We start from the raw sequence: 15,886 nt of genomic DNA, 5'->3' as shown, positions 1-15,886 counted from the left end.
AGATTATATCCTGATTATTATCCCCTCACTTGTATCTTCCTGTTCCCCCCTCCCTTTTTCACCCTATTCCCCTTCCTTAGACCTGTAACAGAGGGGGACCTCCTTCCCCACCATATGATGACAGCCCATCAGGTCTCATCCAGATAGCCTGCTTACCCTTCCTCTGAGTGCCACCAGGCCTCCCCACCAAGGGGAAGTGGACAAATAGGGGGCACCAGAGTTCATGTTAGAGGCAATCTCTGCTCTCCCCACAACCATGGAGAATGAGCTGTCCATTGGTTTGATCTGAACAGGGTCTCTAGGTTTACTGCATGCATTGTCCTTGGTTGGTACAGCAGTTTGTGCAGCACTCCCTGTCCAGATCTGCCAGCCTTAATGGTCTTCTTTGGGGCTTCTCAACCCTCTGGGTCCTTCTATCTCCCCATTCTTCCACACCCAACTCATGTGGAATCCCAATAGCAAGTCCCAGCATCTGTCCTGATCCCCTGCTGAGTAAAGACTGTCAGAGGATATCCATGTTGAGCTTATAAGTGAGTATATACCATGTGTATCTTTCTGGGTCTGGGTTAACTCAGGATGATCATTTCTAGTTCCATCCATTTGCCTACAAATTTCAAGTTTCCTTGTTTTTAATAGCTGAGTAGTATCCCATGGTATAAATGTACCACAGTTTCTTTACCCATTCTTCGACTGAGAGACATCTAGGTTGTTTCTAGATTCTGGCTATTACAAATAAGGCTACTATGAACATAGTTGAGCAAATGTCCTTGTTGTGTGGTAGAGCATCTTTCAGGTATATTCCAAGGAGTAGAATAGCTGGGTCTTGAGGTAGCCCTATTTCCAATTTTCTGAGAAAGCATCAGATTGATTTCCAAAGTTGTTGTACAAGTTTGCACTCCCACCAGCAATGAAGGAGTGTTCCTCTCTCTCCACATCCTCGCCAGCATGTGCTGTCTCTTGAGTTTTTGATCTTAGCCATTCTGATGGGTGTAAGATGGATTCTCAGAGTTGTTTTAATTTACATTTCTCTGATGACTAAGGATGTTGAACATTTCTTTAAATGTTTCTCAGCCATTCAATATTCCTCTGTTGAGAATTCTCTGTTTAGCTCTAAATCCCACTTCTTAATTAGGTTACTTGGTTTTGTGGTGTTTAATTTCTTGAGTTCTTTATATATTTTGGATATTACTCCTTTGTCAGATATAGAGTTAGTGAAGATCATTTCCCAGTCTGTAGGCTGTAGGCTGTCACTTTGTTCTGTTAACAGTGTCCTTTGCCTTACAGAAGCTTCGCAATCTCATGAGGTCCCATTTATTAATTGTTCATCTTTGAGCCTGGGCTGTTGGTGTTCTGGTCAGGAAGTTGTGCCCTGTGCCAATGAGTTCAAGGCTCTTCCCCATTTTTTCTTCTAATAGATTTAGTGCATCTGGTTTTATGTTGAGGCCTAGCCGTTTTTGTTTTTGTTTTTTTTCTGAGGCCTAGTCTTAATGTAACTTGTTATGCCGTGTTTGGTGGATATCCCTGGGAGGCCTGTTCTTTGTTTTGAAAGGAAACATAGGAGAGTGGATCTAGAGGAAACAGGAAGTGAAGGACAAACTGTGAAGAGTGAAGGGAGGGGAAACTGTGCGTGGAGTGTAATGTATGAGAGAAAAACAAAGGAGAAAAAAGACCCTTTCTTCTTAGAGATAGCAGTATATAGGTAACGGGACAATTGTTTTTGTTTTAAGAATCAAGTCACAGATGTACAATTGTAAATTACATTATAATTTAATTACAAATCATAATTATAATTACATTATAATGTACCTTCTTAGTCAACTCAGATGCTCTCACAACATTACAGTAAGTGGCTTTGAGTGTGCACATTCCTTTTCTTGGTATTCTGGAGGCTGAAAGTCTAAGACCAGAGTGCAGGAGGGTCAGGCCTGTAAGGGCTCCCTTTCTGATTCCCAAACAGACACCCCCTCACCACATCTGTCTTTCCTGCCAGAGAGAAAGTTTCTGGTGTCCTTTCCTTTCACAGGGGGCACCTTGTGGATCAAGGTTCCTCTGTGTGACATCACTTAGCCTTAGTTGCCTCCTTACTGGTTATGGGAGGATGGAGGTGGGGGATGGGGAGCATGGGGATGGGGGTTGAGGGGTGGGAGAGTGGGGGAGCGAGGATTATCTCCAATTTCCATACAAGGAAACTGAGGTGGTGAGATGAGTGGACTCCAGGCACCAGTCAGCAAATGGGCATTCAGTGATTTCACACCAGACTGTTTGACCCAGGGCCTCGGCTCAGAACCATGATGCTGTCATGTCTTCCAAGAGGCAAACTTTGAGCCCATTTCCTACTCTGCTTCTCAAGTGTGATGTGACTCTGAACTTCAGTGTATTGACCTGGGAAATGGTGGGAAGTGACTGGTGTGACCTCCTTCAGTTCTGCTCCTCTGTGATGCTGCGTCCTTTTCCAGGACCTGTTGCTAACATTATGTCACCTAGGTCCCTTTTGGCAAGGACATTTGTGAAGATGCCCAAGTTGACAACTTATTTTGATAAGTGTTCCAAGGCAACCACCTTTCAAGGAAGCCCCAGCATATGAGCTGTATTAGTTACTTTCCTAGTTGCTGAGGCAACATCCCTCACCAAACAACCTTTGGAAGGGAGGATTTGCTTGGCTCGTGGCTTCAGGGGAGTTGCAGCCCATCACCATGGCTGACTAGCAAATAGGAAGAGCTTACCAGGAAGGAACCAGGAATAGTGAGCCCTCAAAGACCTGCCCCTCCAGAGGAATAAAACATCCAAATACATCAAGTATGCAGGGGAAAGTCTCCATTCAACCCACAACATCAGCTTTTGTGATTTGAGTTTCTAAGCACAAGACAGATAAACGTCTTACGACAAATTGAATTCTGGGAGAAAAAATTGAGTATCTGAACATCATTTTTACAATCTGTTTTATAAAAGATAGTTCATTTATGTGTATGTGTTTGTGACTGCTGGTGCGCCATGTGTATCCAGGCGCCCTCAGAGGCCAGAAGAGGGTGTCTTATCACCTAAAACTGGAGTTACAAGTGGTTGTGAGCTGCCTGATGTGTGTGCTGGGAACTGAACCCAGATCTTCTGCCAGAGCAGCAACTGCTCTTAACCACTGAGCTATACTGTCACTTCTCATCTCATCTTAAATGATAACTGGTGAGCCCTACTGGGGCAAGTGGGGGTGGGTGGGTGGGGGGAAGGGTAGGGGAGGATGGAGGTACATGAGCCAGACTTGTACCTTTGAAGTCTCATTCCTGGGTCTGATGTCCACCTGCCCCATCTTAGTGACTGTCATCAGACTGTACCCGACCCTATGCTGGGAATAATGGCTTCTTCCTGTGTTCCTGGTTGCTCTGGTTTTAGAAAAGCTCCTCCAGGCTTACCATGGCAATTGTCTTGGACATTGCCTCAGAGACATCCTTTGAGCCAATGTCATTCCTTAGAGGAGGACGGGGCATCTGCTATAGATATCCAATTTGAATTTGATTGGGACAGACTAATGAACCATTCATATGTGTGGGATCTGCTTCTGATTAGATTAAGCCTCAGAGAGAGGAAAGAAACAGCCACTGATTAAAGACATAAAAAAGGAAACACTTTAAATGAGTAAGTAGCTCATCTTCATATAGCAAAGTAAAGATTAAGCACAGCCCACGGGTCTGCTCTGAATAACAGCTGGATGGATGGAGAATGTAGTTCACAAGGGGAAGGTGTCTCACAGCTGATGGAAGAGATTAACCCAAATGCAAAAAGTAATAAATGGGGCCATTTATCTTCTTACCAAGGATGGGTAAGGTCTTGTTTGACTCTTTGAAGAGTGGTCCTTGACTTCCTGGGCCACTCATCACCAAGGACGTAATGGGGCCAGAGATCTCAGTTCAAACCAAAACATCATTAGAGTAGCTAGCACAATTGGGTTGGGTCTGCTTGGCACTTAGCTAATGTTCTCTCTCTGCCCTTGGTTTCATCTAGAGCTTTGCTCTATAGAAATGTCTGAATATCTGAATGCGGTCTAGTCCCTTCCCAGGCTCTTATAACAGGCTCTGAGGGTGAGCCCCAGCTAACATCTGTATCTCCTGACCAGGGGCTGCAACAGTGGCTAGAGTCCTGGCCTCACCAACTAGATCACTCTGGCAATAACCTGATCGCCACGCAGCTACTGTCACTGGCTTTCTGAGATATGTAGGGCTGTGTGTGGTCTCCGAGCCTTCTCCTCTCCAACCCTGCTGGTTTTTCCTTTGGTTTTATGCTCTTATACTAACCCTGATCTACACTCTGGTCAGCAGCCTCTTTTGCAGGGTTCTGACACCCACTCTACCTGTGTCATGCAGCTCCCTTGAGCCTCAGATAATAGATCTGGTTACTTTCTGTGTTCTCAGCCTCTGGTGGGGACTGCCTCTGAGTGGAATCATCTTCTGGAATTGGGGTGTCTACTTGCTTCCCTTGCTAGGAGCTTGCTTCTGCAAAGCCAGAATTGAGTTACATAAAATCTATTGGTACCATGGGACCATGCCCAACCTCAGCAATGCCGCCAGGAGCTCATCCTCTGCTAAACCACAGTTCCCTGCGGGATGGGAGGCTCGGTGGGTAGCCTTTCTTCAGGAAAAGACTTAGGGATTCTGGTTGCTTCTGTTGAATTCTCTGTCTTTGATCTTCAAGGCCACTCTAGCTCAAATATGCAGTGGGCAGGTTGGCTGATGGGAGAATGCATAGTCAAGACAGGCATGGTTACTCTCCTGTCTTGCTCAGGGAGCAGCAGTAGGCATTTCTTCTCTCGAATTGTTGATGTGAGCTGCTCACAGTCCCTTCAAATGAGCAGAAGATGCCTTTGAGCAGCAGGTACCTCTGCCACCCCTCAGGGTCCCCCTCACCCTACCCCACCCCATCCCCTTTATGTGCCCAGGTCTGTAGGCTGTCTTTCTTTTCAAATAGGAGATTTGAGGTAGCTGTGAGTAAGCTTCCCTTTACTCAGCGTCGTGGGAGCTGCCTTGAAATCTCTGTAAGCACGTACAGGCAAAGAAGCCTTCGTGGAGTTCATGGAGCCTCGATGGCCTAATAAGATTGGTTAGAGCACTGGGCTCCCAGGAGAGTGGGGTCCTCTGCATCTCACCAGCCAGTTTGCTGAAGCCGTGCCTCTTCTGGTGTCCCACACTGGCTCCTGGGCATTCCTGCAAGTGGGCAGTTATTTCTGCGTAGCCCAAGCCCCTGCCAAACGTCTCGCAGACACTCCAGCCAGCTCAGCTCTCCCTGAAGTTGGGCCTGCTGAATCCTTCTGTTTTGCCATGGTTTGGAAGGACTTCTTTCTGATGGGAAACTCTTGTGTGTCACCTGGGACTGATCCAAATGTTCAGACCCTTCTGGGACACCGTCCAAGAAACCATACCATGTTTCAAAAGAGCCAGCAACTCCTTGGGGATATTTATTACCAGAAGGGAGCTTGAGAAATGGGGTACCCAGGGAGTGCTCTTCTGTAAGGTCTGATGGAAGGGTAAACATGGCCAGATCTTACAACTGTCCCCCTCAACTTTAAACTAAATATCTACCCAGAACCTAGGGGAGTGCCAGTGAAGCACACAGAGTAAGTCAGGAAAAAAAAAAAGCCCAACTTTGATTCTTCACTCATATAGCAAATATCAATTGAATGCCTCCCACATGCCTGGACCTGAATCGGCTTTAGGGTAGGTAAGGCAGGGCTGTCCCTTCTCCTAAAGTAGGTTGATAACAGGAAAGAAAAACCAACCAACCAAAGCTCACCATCTCACTAATAATCAGATGAAGCTGCAAATGAAAACTGTAGAGAGAGTTTTATGGCCACGTTCATTGATGTCAGAAGTTGACAAGGGGGCTGGATAAAAAGCTCAGTAGTTAAGCGCACCAAATGTTCCTGCATAGGACTGGAGTTTGGTTCCTAGCATCCATGTCAAGTGGCGTACAACCATCTGACACCTCTAACTCCAACTTCAAGGGATCCAGTGTCCTCTTATGACCTCCACAGCCAAGGCACCTACATACACACACACACACACACACACACACACACACACACACACACAGAGTCTTTAAATGAGAATGTTGACAAGGACGTGAAGCAACATGCGTCTCATTTAATGCTGGTGGGAGGGAACTGCTTGGGAGATGCTTTGTGCAACAGCCCCTCCTTTCCATGGGAAAGTTGACTGTGTATTTAACTTGTACCCAAGACAGACGTGCTGCTGTGGCAAAAAAAAAAAATGCATAAAAGGATGCCCACTCTTGGACCCCAGGAGATGTGTACAAGAGTGTTCCCAGGAACTATTCATAACACTGGAAACAAGCCTGTCAACCAACAGGAGAAGAAACGCATAAGTAAATCAGTGTGTATTTATAGAGAGGAATGCTGGGGTGAGGAAAATAAATGAAACAAGAAGTAAAAGGCATACGCAGTGGTTCTGTTTATACAGTGCTCAAAATCACCACTGTGTGGGTTAGGTTGATGGAAAGAAAATTGTGAGACCCAACTTCGGGATAATGGGTTGCCTTTGGGAAATTTTCTAAGAGATTGCCAAGAAAGCATTGTTTCTGAAGAGGGGAGATACCCCAGCATTTGTATAGTATATCTTTAAACTGAACATAAGCATGCTCTCTGTCTCTGCTTCTCTGTCTGTCTGTCTGTCTGTGTCTGTGTCTGTGTCTCTCTGTCTCTCTCTGCCTCTGTCTGTCTGTCTGTCTGTCTGTCTGTCTGTCTGTCTCTCTCTCTCTCTCTCTCTCTCTCTCTCTCTCTGTCTGTCTGTCTGTCTGTCTCTCTCTCTCTCTCTCTCTCCCCCCTCCCTCCCTCCCTCCTTCTCTGTCTGGGGAAGGCAGATGAGAATTACAGAGATGTGTCATATACTCAGGGGAAGCAGCAGTTCCAGTAAAGAAGGTGAGGACAAAGGTCCATGAACATGGTCTACCCGGGGAACTGAGAGAAGCGTACGTAACTGGTTGTAGAGAGTGAGTGATGTTGCTGCAGAGAATAGAGAGGGATGCTCGCAGAGGTCCTGGGAGGCTGGTTAAGGGGTATCATTTTTGTCTAGAAACTAAAGATTGTCAAATGTTGTAGACTTTTGGACCAAAGCTGCCTCTGCACTTATACTATCTCTGTCCAGACTCCTTCTCTGCCTCATGTTCCTGATCATGGTTTGCTGGTTGTTAGTGTTGCTCAGGTCTAACGTACAGGTCCTTCCTTTGTCCCATGCAGGGCTGTGGCTTGGTAAGGTAAGACGCCTGTGGCACAAAGTCAAAGGACACCCTGAGTGTGAGGGCCATGTCTGTCTTGTCCATGTTTCTGCTTGTCGACTTCTCTGACCCCTACGCCAGTCTGAGAGTGAGGTCAGTCTCCCCCAGCCCTTCTCAGGCATCAGTCTTGGCTGGGTTCATTTCATCGTTCTCTTCCTATCCTGCCCACTTTTAGCTTTCCACTCTTGTTGCGGCTTTTCACGGCCAAACTAGGCGAGACAGCTACACATAAGAAGATAATTAGCCACATAAGCCGAGAAATCAAGACTGTGTGGCTGATGCTAATCTTATGTTCCAAGAGTTTTGAGGAATGGGAGTCAGTGCTGGCCTTGATGGATGGAGAGCAGGAGAGGAGGCCTTATGATCTAAGGCAAGTAGGACAACATTGTGCCAAGAAACAAGAACTCCATTAGTGCCACAAGGAGACACAAGCTGAAGGGGCCATGGTTATGAAGGCCGGGGATGTCACTTCCTACTAGCCTACCTTACCCACGATTAATACAATTAATACACTTTGTTCTTTGGAGAGTGCCTCAAAATCCTTCTCAGTGGGGCTGGTCTAAGACAAATGCTCAATCAGGAAGGCATTTTGAACATGAGGACTTGAGTTTAGTCTCTAGAACCCAGGCTTAAAACAAAAGAAAAAAGAAAAATATGGTGGCATGTACTTACACTCTAAATACTGGGAAGGTGGAGCTAGGTGGACCCCTGGAGGCTCCCTGGCCAGCCAGCTTAGGCTGATCAGTGAGCCCCAAGGGCCCTGTGATAGACTGCCTGTCATAAAACGGGGTGTACAGTGCCTGAGAAACAAGACTTCGGTTGATTTCTGATGTTTACATGCACTTACATGCAGCTACACATATATATACACATACATACACACATGTACATGCATTCACCTTTACATGTATACAAACAGAAAGGCACTCGTGTGTGCGCGCGCGCGCGCGCATGCACACACACACACAAACACACACACACACACAGGTTTTTTTTTTCTTCAAAAAACAGCGTTAAAGCAAATAGATTGAACACAAAAGTAGATTAAACTATATTGCCCTGCCTCAGTGTCGCCCAACTGTGACTCAGGCTCTGTTCGTTGTGTCTCAAGCCCTGGTCATCATTTAAGATGGGAGCCATGAAACCCCAACTCTCAATGTAAAAGCAGAAGAGCTCTAAAGAGTCACGGAGTTTGCCAGCCCCATCTGATAGCTTGGTGAACATAAGGATTAGGACAAGAAGCTTTGATTGTGGAAGTGACGGACAGAGACCTCATCCTGATGTTGTACTCAATTGCCTTAGAGAAAAGAGACCTAACTTCCCGAGACCCCTCTGCAGGGGCAACTTTGCTAGTGAGCAGTTTTCAGATTGAATCCTATTTAAATCCACCAGGTAACCATATTCCCATTTAAAAAAGCAACTGGCACCCATAGTCAAGTACAGTTCAGTGACATGTATGTGGCAGTCATGATCCGGACTCTCTCCCACCAGCCCCTAGTGCATCTTTGCAGTCCTAGACTCTTGGTCACATCTGCGGAACAGGCCTGCAGCTCCTCTGGAGGCCTACCCAAGCATCTGTGAGGTTGGGGGGTTGGGGGGCAGGGCACTCTGCCCCGAGTACCTGGTTCCACAAGAGAAACCTGCCTGATGTCGTCCACACACTTTTGATGACTTCGTGGGCTTTACAGTGTTAATTTAAGCTCTGCGGCCAAAGTAAGTCTCCTTGGTGGCAGTAGTTTGCACTTTAATGTCAGCAGTTTACTGAAAAAAACCACCTGGGCTTGAAGAAAGTCACTGTGTTCAGTAAAACCTAGCCACATTTTATGTTTATGGCCTTTATTAGGGCAACCAGCTGAGCTTGTTAAAACTGTGTCCTATAGTCAGTGGAAGCCCAGGACCTCAAATTCACTCATCCACTTAACAGCTATTGAGTAGATACCAATAAGGAGTCTGATATAGATACAATGGAAAGCGCACAGACATGCCCTTGCTTTTGTGGAGGTCCCAGCTCAATTCTGAAAGACAGATATTTAGAGAAAAAGTATATAAATTAAAAAAAAATGAATGTTTTATTAAAGAATGTGGGTGCTAAGGGTGTTCCAAGAGGGTCTAACTTAACAATGGTGGGACAAAGAAACTGTTGAGTCGAGCAACAATCATTCCAGGGAGATGAATTAGCGAGTGTGAAGGCAGAGGTTGGGAGGGGCTGGGTGTGGTCTCCAGTCGTTTTCTTCAGTGTCCGTCAAAGGACACAGGACCCAGCCTGGGACTGGAATAGTGTCTGGTGTCCCCAGTATCCGTAGACTTGTACCTCACTCACTGTAGGACGTGAATCTTGCTTGCTTGTTACTTGTGCCCTTTTGGTTTTCGTTTCTCAACCACTCTTTTGGTACCCAACTCCCCTCCCCTTTCTTCCTGGCATCCCCACCCCAGAACTCACCTGTTCTCCATTGGCCCTGCTTCTGTGAACTAGTCTTTTCTGTATATACCCTTCAACCTGTGACTTGCCATCAGACACTGGGCAGTTTCTGTGCTGAGATCAACTCTCTTTTATTTCTTCATCCTCCACACCGTGCCCCGCCCCCCCCCCCCACCCAGGGAAGTTTCCTGACATCACCTTCAATGCAGCCTCAATATTAATTTCTTTTCCTAAACCCTGTCCAGCATCCCAGAGAGGAGCTCTGAGGTCATCTGTGGATAAAACTTCAGAGGCTCTCTTGGGTCAGCAGACCTGTTTGTCACCAGGGCATAGATAAGCAAAAGCCCTTTCTAGTTGGCTTCAGTATCGTTGGCAGGGTGCAAAAGTTAATGTGTATACAGGCCAAATACATACTCTCTACTCCAAAGACCGGGTGCTACCAAGAGCTCAAAAGCCACACCCAAGGCGAGGGCTGCCCCTCCATGGACAAGCTCAACAGAAGGGAAGAAACCGCAGGTTGCCTGAGTTATCAAGGGTTCCCAGTCTCTGTGGAGCGAGCCTTGTACCCTTCTCTGCTAGGATGTTAACTGTCCTCTGCAGCCAATTCACCCCTCAAAAGTGGGTGTGCAAAAAAAGTCAAGTAACAGCAGTTTTAATTGTTATTATAAAACAGAGGCACAGACTAAGGGCCCCAGGAACTATCACATGACTATATTAGATCAGAGTTTAGTCTAAAGGCACCATTCCTGTAGTCCCATGGCAAGGCAGAAACTGACTGAGGTGTCCTGCCCTTGTGCCTGACTTAATTTCCTCTGTCTTCATCCATGCAGTATCCATAAAAGGTAGGCATGAGGCTGAATGCCTCCTTATGTTGCATCACTCTCTTCCACTGTGGGTGTAACCTGCCAACGTATACAGCAGCTGCTAGCAGAGGTCAAGTTTGGAGTCCCATTCTCACCAGCACCAAAGCTGTGCTATTAAACGTGACGTGACATCCAGCTGCCAGCCTGCCATAGTCCCACCTTTCCTGGGAACCCATGGTATACATGCCAAAGACCAGAGCCACTTAGTGGTGCGTGTCAGAAGGAAAATTTGATGAGGGCATAAAGAACATTTTGAAAGAAGAGAGATAGTTAAACAAACAGTGGGAGGGAGAGGAAATGGGACCACAAAGCAGGGCGTGGGGAAGTGGCTTTGAACTGATACCTGGACCCTGAGCTTGGGAAGTGGGTGGGGTAGGAAACCTAATTACTTGTGCTGAGGTCTAACTGATGAAGGAAAAACTGAATGCTGGATGAAGAAATGCTCAGTGTGGTTGGCACGTTCCACTGTGTTGAGGAGCACCATTTAAGTGGGAGGGGGGGGGGGGGGAGTGTGCCACCAACGCGGCTCTGGTTATGGTGGCAGGCGTGCACACACTTAAGGTGACATGGCAAGCTGACTCTGAGAATCAGGACTTGTAAGTGCACTGCTGTGCGTCACACACGTGTGTGCTGTTGAAATACGTCAAGTAGTAGGAAGAAGGGGCACAGCCTGGAGACTGCCATGTTCCCTCTCCTGACCCTCAGAGTTACCCCCTGGAGATGCTAACTGCCCTTAAAACAGGGTCACCCTGAGCAGCATCGGCTTTGCCTTCAGCCTCTTTGGGAATCGGGCAGATCGTTTGGCGTTGTCAGTGCCCGCCATGTGGCTTTGGGCAAGGGGACTTTTCAATGTGTTTCTCACCTGGAGTTGGAGATAATATCAGTGACCTCACAGGTTATTCTAAGGATTCTCCTTCTAACGTGGACGGTCATGGACAGGCTTAGCCAAGGGCTTATAAAGTACCGGCTGCATTGTGCTCCATCAATTTCATCCTCTCCAGGGCCACTTGAGATTGGCGCTATTATGACCCCTGTGGAGACAGCAATATAGGCACAAATGAGTCAGGGTGACTGCTCAGAGTCACACAGCCAGTACGAAGCAGAACCAGGAGCTGGGCCAATGCAGTTTGGTTTCGAACTCTCGGTCGATGGCTCTGTGTTTAATTGCCCACTCCCTGGCCCCACCCCAATCACATCCCAGGTCTGGAACATACCTAGCACTCAGTAAGCATTCTTGACTCCTTTGTACTGACCCTAAATAGTATACTAAGTAACAAATCAGCAAACTAACTTCCAGTAGCCATGACTACAGGACTCCTTTAATGTGACGCTGATCAGTGGGAGAAGACGTCTTGCTTTCCTAGCCAACACAGCCAATGAGGTAAACCTGAATCTTGCCTTACCCTGGACAAGGATTTATTGGTGATGGTGGACAAGTGTCAAACATGGGAAGGTTCTCCACCAAACATCCAGATGACAATTCTCAGCAGATAGCCCCCACTGTCACCAAAAGGTCTTGACTGTGTCACCTCAGAAGCCCATGGCAGAAGGGACAGAAATAAGAGCACATTGTCCTCTGTTACTGTCATTGACCTCTGTTAAGATCTTTGACGGTCCATTTGAAGATTGACTTTTGAGCCAGGAGTCCCCACTGGTGCCCTTCTGTTATGTAGAGGTATTATAGAGACCATGGGAGGCGGAGGTTACCAACCCAGAGAAAAGAAGAGGTCAGCACTACTCTCTGAGCTCAAACATCTGGTCTCTCTGGCTACGTGGGGCTTGTGGGTGGAAGAAAAAGATATGTTAATTCTCTGCAAATAAACTCATGGCCATAAGAGCCAAGCTTTGAATTAATTACTTAATATTCCTACTGCAGGGGGTGGATGCGACCCAGCTTGTTCTCTCAGGGCAGTGTGTGGAGAGAAGGTGAAGAAAGCAGGCCTCTCTGTTCATGTCTTGTGGTGGCCTGTGGGCTGCTTGCCTTACAGGGGAGCTGATGTGTGCACCCTTGCCTTCACAGGTGTGGCAGTGTGGCGGGAGTGTGGAAGTCCTGCCCTGCTCTCGGATCGCCCACATCGAGCGGGCCCACAAGCCCTACACAGAGGACCTCACTGCCCATGTCCGCAGAAATGCCCTCAGGGTAGCTGAAGTCTGGATGGATGAATTCAAAAGCCATGTTTACATGGCTTGGAACATACCACAGGAGGTAGGGAGCCTGGATGGTGCAGGATTTCAAGTTTGGTGAGAAAAAAATATCTGTAACAAAACACTAGATTCCATTTTTCTTCCTTGGGACATTCAGAGCTTGCTGGCAGTATTAAACTGTCAACCCCCTACTTCCTACAATACAGGAAGACGCCAGCAAACATCTTTAAGCCATTTCTCATCCTCATCCATCAGCATGCTTAGAGGAGGATGTGTTCTCTCAGAACTTTACTGGCCTCCTTTTAAATGAAAGTTAGAAAGTACGATGTGGCTTAAGTTGGTACAATGCTGGCCCAGCATGCATGAGGCCCCGGGTTCAATCCTCAGCACTGCATAAAACCAAGTTGGTAGCTCAGGCCTGGGATCCCCGTGCATACAAGGTGGAGGCAGGGGAATCATACAGTTCAAGGTAATCCTTGGTTTCATAGTAAAATTGAGGCTAGCCTGGGCTACATGCAATCTTATCTCAAAAATATATAGATAAATAAAGTGGGATCAGATGGCTCTAAATTTCCTTCCTTCACCCTCCCAGCTTCCCTGATGTCTCAAGGTTCACGGGTATGAGTATGTAAATACAACCATAATGATTGTGGATTCACAAGGACACTTTAATCTCTGTAGATTGGATTCAAGCCACCCCGTTGAGCCAAACAGAATAAGGAAAATCCATAGATCTGTGGGATTTCTTGAGCCCTATGGATATACATGAGATCCAGTCCCACAGACATCCTCCCTTCTGACCTTCACAGAGCCCCATCCCCACCTGTCACTGTCCTTTACCCCTCCAGTCACTTGTGAGAAGACCTGTCAGAGGAGACGCAGTAGTCCTTGCCTGGTTTTGTCAGCCTTGGCACGTGTCATATGGAAGTGACTCTCAAATGCCGGAGTTGGGAGAACCCAGCAGATGCCAGCTGTGGCACTCCAACCCTGCCTGCCTGTTCGCCTGCCTGGGCTCATTGCTTTTGTCACCTGTGTGACAAGGCTGTTGACTGCATGGCCTCTGTCCGTCCTTCCTAACCTTGCCTTTCCCCTTGGCTGATCTTCAGAAAGCCCTGGAGCTCTCTAATGGTGAAATAAATGACTTATCTTTGTTTATAGTTTCTTTCCACAGGGAAGCCCTGTACCCTGAGCTTCCACCACCCTATGCTGCCCTGGCTGAGTTATTAAAAAAACAAAAACAAAAACAAAAAAACCCACAAAAACAATAGGCTAAGCCTCAAGTGGCAGCTTTAGGCGACTTTCTTCCTGGATGGAATCTAGGGCTTCCTGTCTGCTAGGCGAGCACTGTACCATCTGAGCTACATCCCAGGTCCACTGCCACCAGGGAAAGTGGCTTGAGTTGAGTCACCCCCAAGTCAGTGAGGAAGAATCAAGCCCCTCAGTGGAGATTGAATCCCAAGCAGGCAAAGGATTTCCAGGGACACCTCGGTGCTTCTGAAGTCATCTGAGTATTCCACTCCGGCACTGTGGGTGTCCCTGGGTGCTAAGTGTTACCACTGCAGGATCTCAGCAGTAAACACCATAGCCTTAGGGCTCTGTGCAGGGCCAGTGTCTTGCTCATGCTCTGCCCCCTTCTCTCTGTCCCACAAAGCTGCCAGTCTTCCCTGCTACAGCCAAATCCAGTGACTGGTAGCTCATGCCACAGTTAAGACTCAGTGAGAATTAGCGTTTGCCTGTGACCCCCTCCAGGGGGATAGCACCAAGCAAATGAAAGGAGGAGGAAGGGGAGAGAACAGGTGAGACACGGAAACGTCCAGGCGGAAAAACTGAAATAGAGAAAGAAAAAGGTAGTATGTTTTCTACTGGGCTCGGGAGGTGGCTCAGTCACGAGACTTCATGCCTCGCAAGTGCAAGGACCTGAGTCACATGCCTAGAACCTGCTACAGAGAGCTGGCTGTGGCGGCACGTGTTTGTAGTTTCCCTAGTCCTGGGGAAGAGACTGGCACATTTCCAGGGCTTGCTGGCCAGCCGGCCTGCAGTTCCAGGCCTATGAGAGCCAATGTCTCACAAAAAGGAAGATGGTATCTAATGAATGTCACCTGTAGCTCCCCTCTGACGTGCACTCATGCACACACACACACACACACACACACACACACACACACACACACACACCAGGTCTCTTTTCTTTCTCCCCTCCCTCCCAGCACAAACACGTGACATAGACACGAACACCCTGTTACTTTCAGCTTCCAACTCCCCTTCTTTAAGATTCTTGAGCTTTCGCGGGGTCAGGATCTTCCCAGTTCCCACTCTCCTCTCCAGTCACATCCCAATATTAAGTCGGCCTTTGGCAAAGCCAAAATGGGCAGGCCTCTTGACTACACAGTGTCCTGGACCTTTAAAAGTCCCTCACCTGGGGCTGGCAAGACAGTGTTCCCATTGAGGACTGGAGGTCAGGTCTCAGCACCTGTGTTACAAGTTAGATGCCCCCCCCCCTCCGCCAACACCTGTAACACCAGCTTTGAGAGATCCAACACCCTATTCTGGTCTCTATGTGCACCCCCCCCCCCACTCATGCAGGTGCATACACACACACAACACACACACTCACAAACTCGCACACACATACAAATAAAAACAAAGTAAATCCAAGGCAACATTTTTTTTAAACTCCAGAATTCTTGCTTCTTTGAGAATCTGTGGTTCCATACTCTTGGATGGCCCCCTCCCCCTTGGGACCTTACCTCTTTCTCCCTAAGGGGTTCACCCTCTCTCTGCTGTTGCTTAAACGCTCCCCAGAGATGTACCCTTCATCAACCTCTCATTATACTGCCTCTCAGGAATAGCTTCTGCTCCTGGGTGTTTATCCCACCCATATGCCGATGGCTTCCTAATTAATATCTCCACTCCTGCTCATGAACTGGCCTCTGCAGCCGCCAGCTGGATGCCTCCTGCTGCCATCCTCGCTGGCACCCAGGCTGAGTCTGACCACAGCTAAGCACGTCTTTTTCTGCCCAAGCCGGCTCCTGTCTTACTTTCCTGTCCTAGCACCTCATGCTACCATCTGCCAGATGCCTGGCTGGATGCTGCTCATAGCAGTTTCCCCCTCCTCTCTTGTTATCCCCTGCTGTCAATCACAGGGCCTTCCTGACTGGTCCATGGGCTCTGTGCTCAAGCCTTG

At 47.7% G+C, this 15,886-nt stretch overlaps 1 protein-coding gene across 1 annotated transcript in view; it reads left to right on the top strand.

Moving 5' to 3' along the window:
• GALNT18 (polypeptide N-acetylgalactosaminyltransferase 18) overlaps positions 1 to 15,886 on the top strand; it is a 296,749-nt gene that overhangs the window by 235,738 nt on the left and 45,125 nt on the right. Inside the window, exon 7 of the mRNA XM_084772992.1 lies at positions 12,578 to 12,763. Coding sequence (XP_084629118.1) covers positions 12,578 to 12,763 — 186 coding nt within the window. The remainder of the gene's footprint in view (positions 1 to 12,577; positions 12,764 to 15,886) is intronic.

This window comes from Acomys minous (genome assembly GCF_964271855.1).
Source record: "Acomys minous genome assembly, chromosome: 2".
Taxonomy (NCBI): Eukaryota; Metazoa; Chordata; class Mammalia; order Rodentia; family Muridae; genus Acomys; species Acomys minous.
Note: the sequence above shows the minus strand (reverse complement) of the source record. Positions and strands in the feature narration are given on the sequence as shown.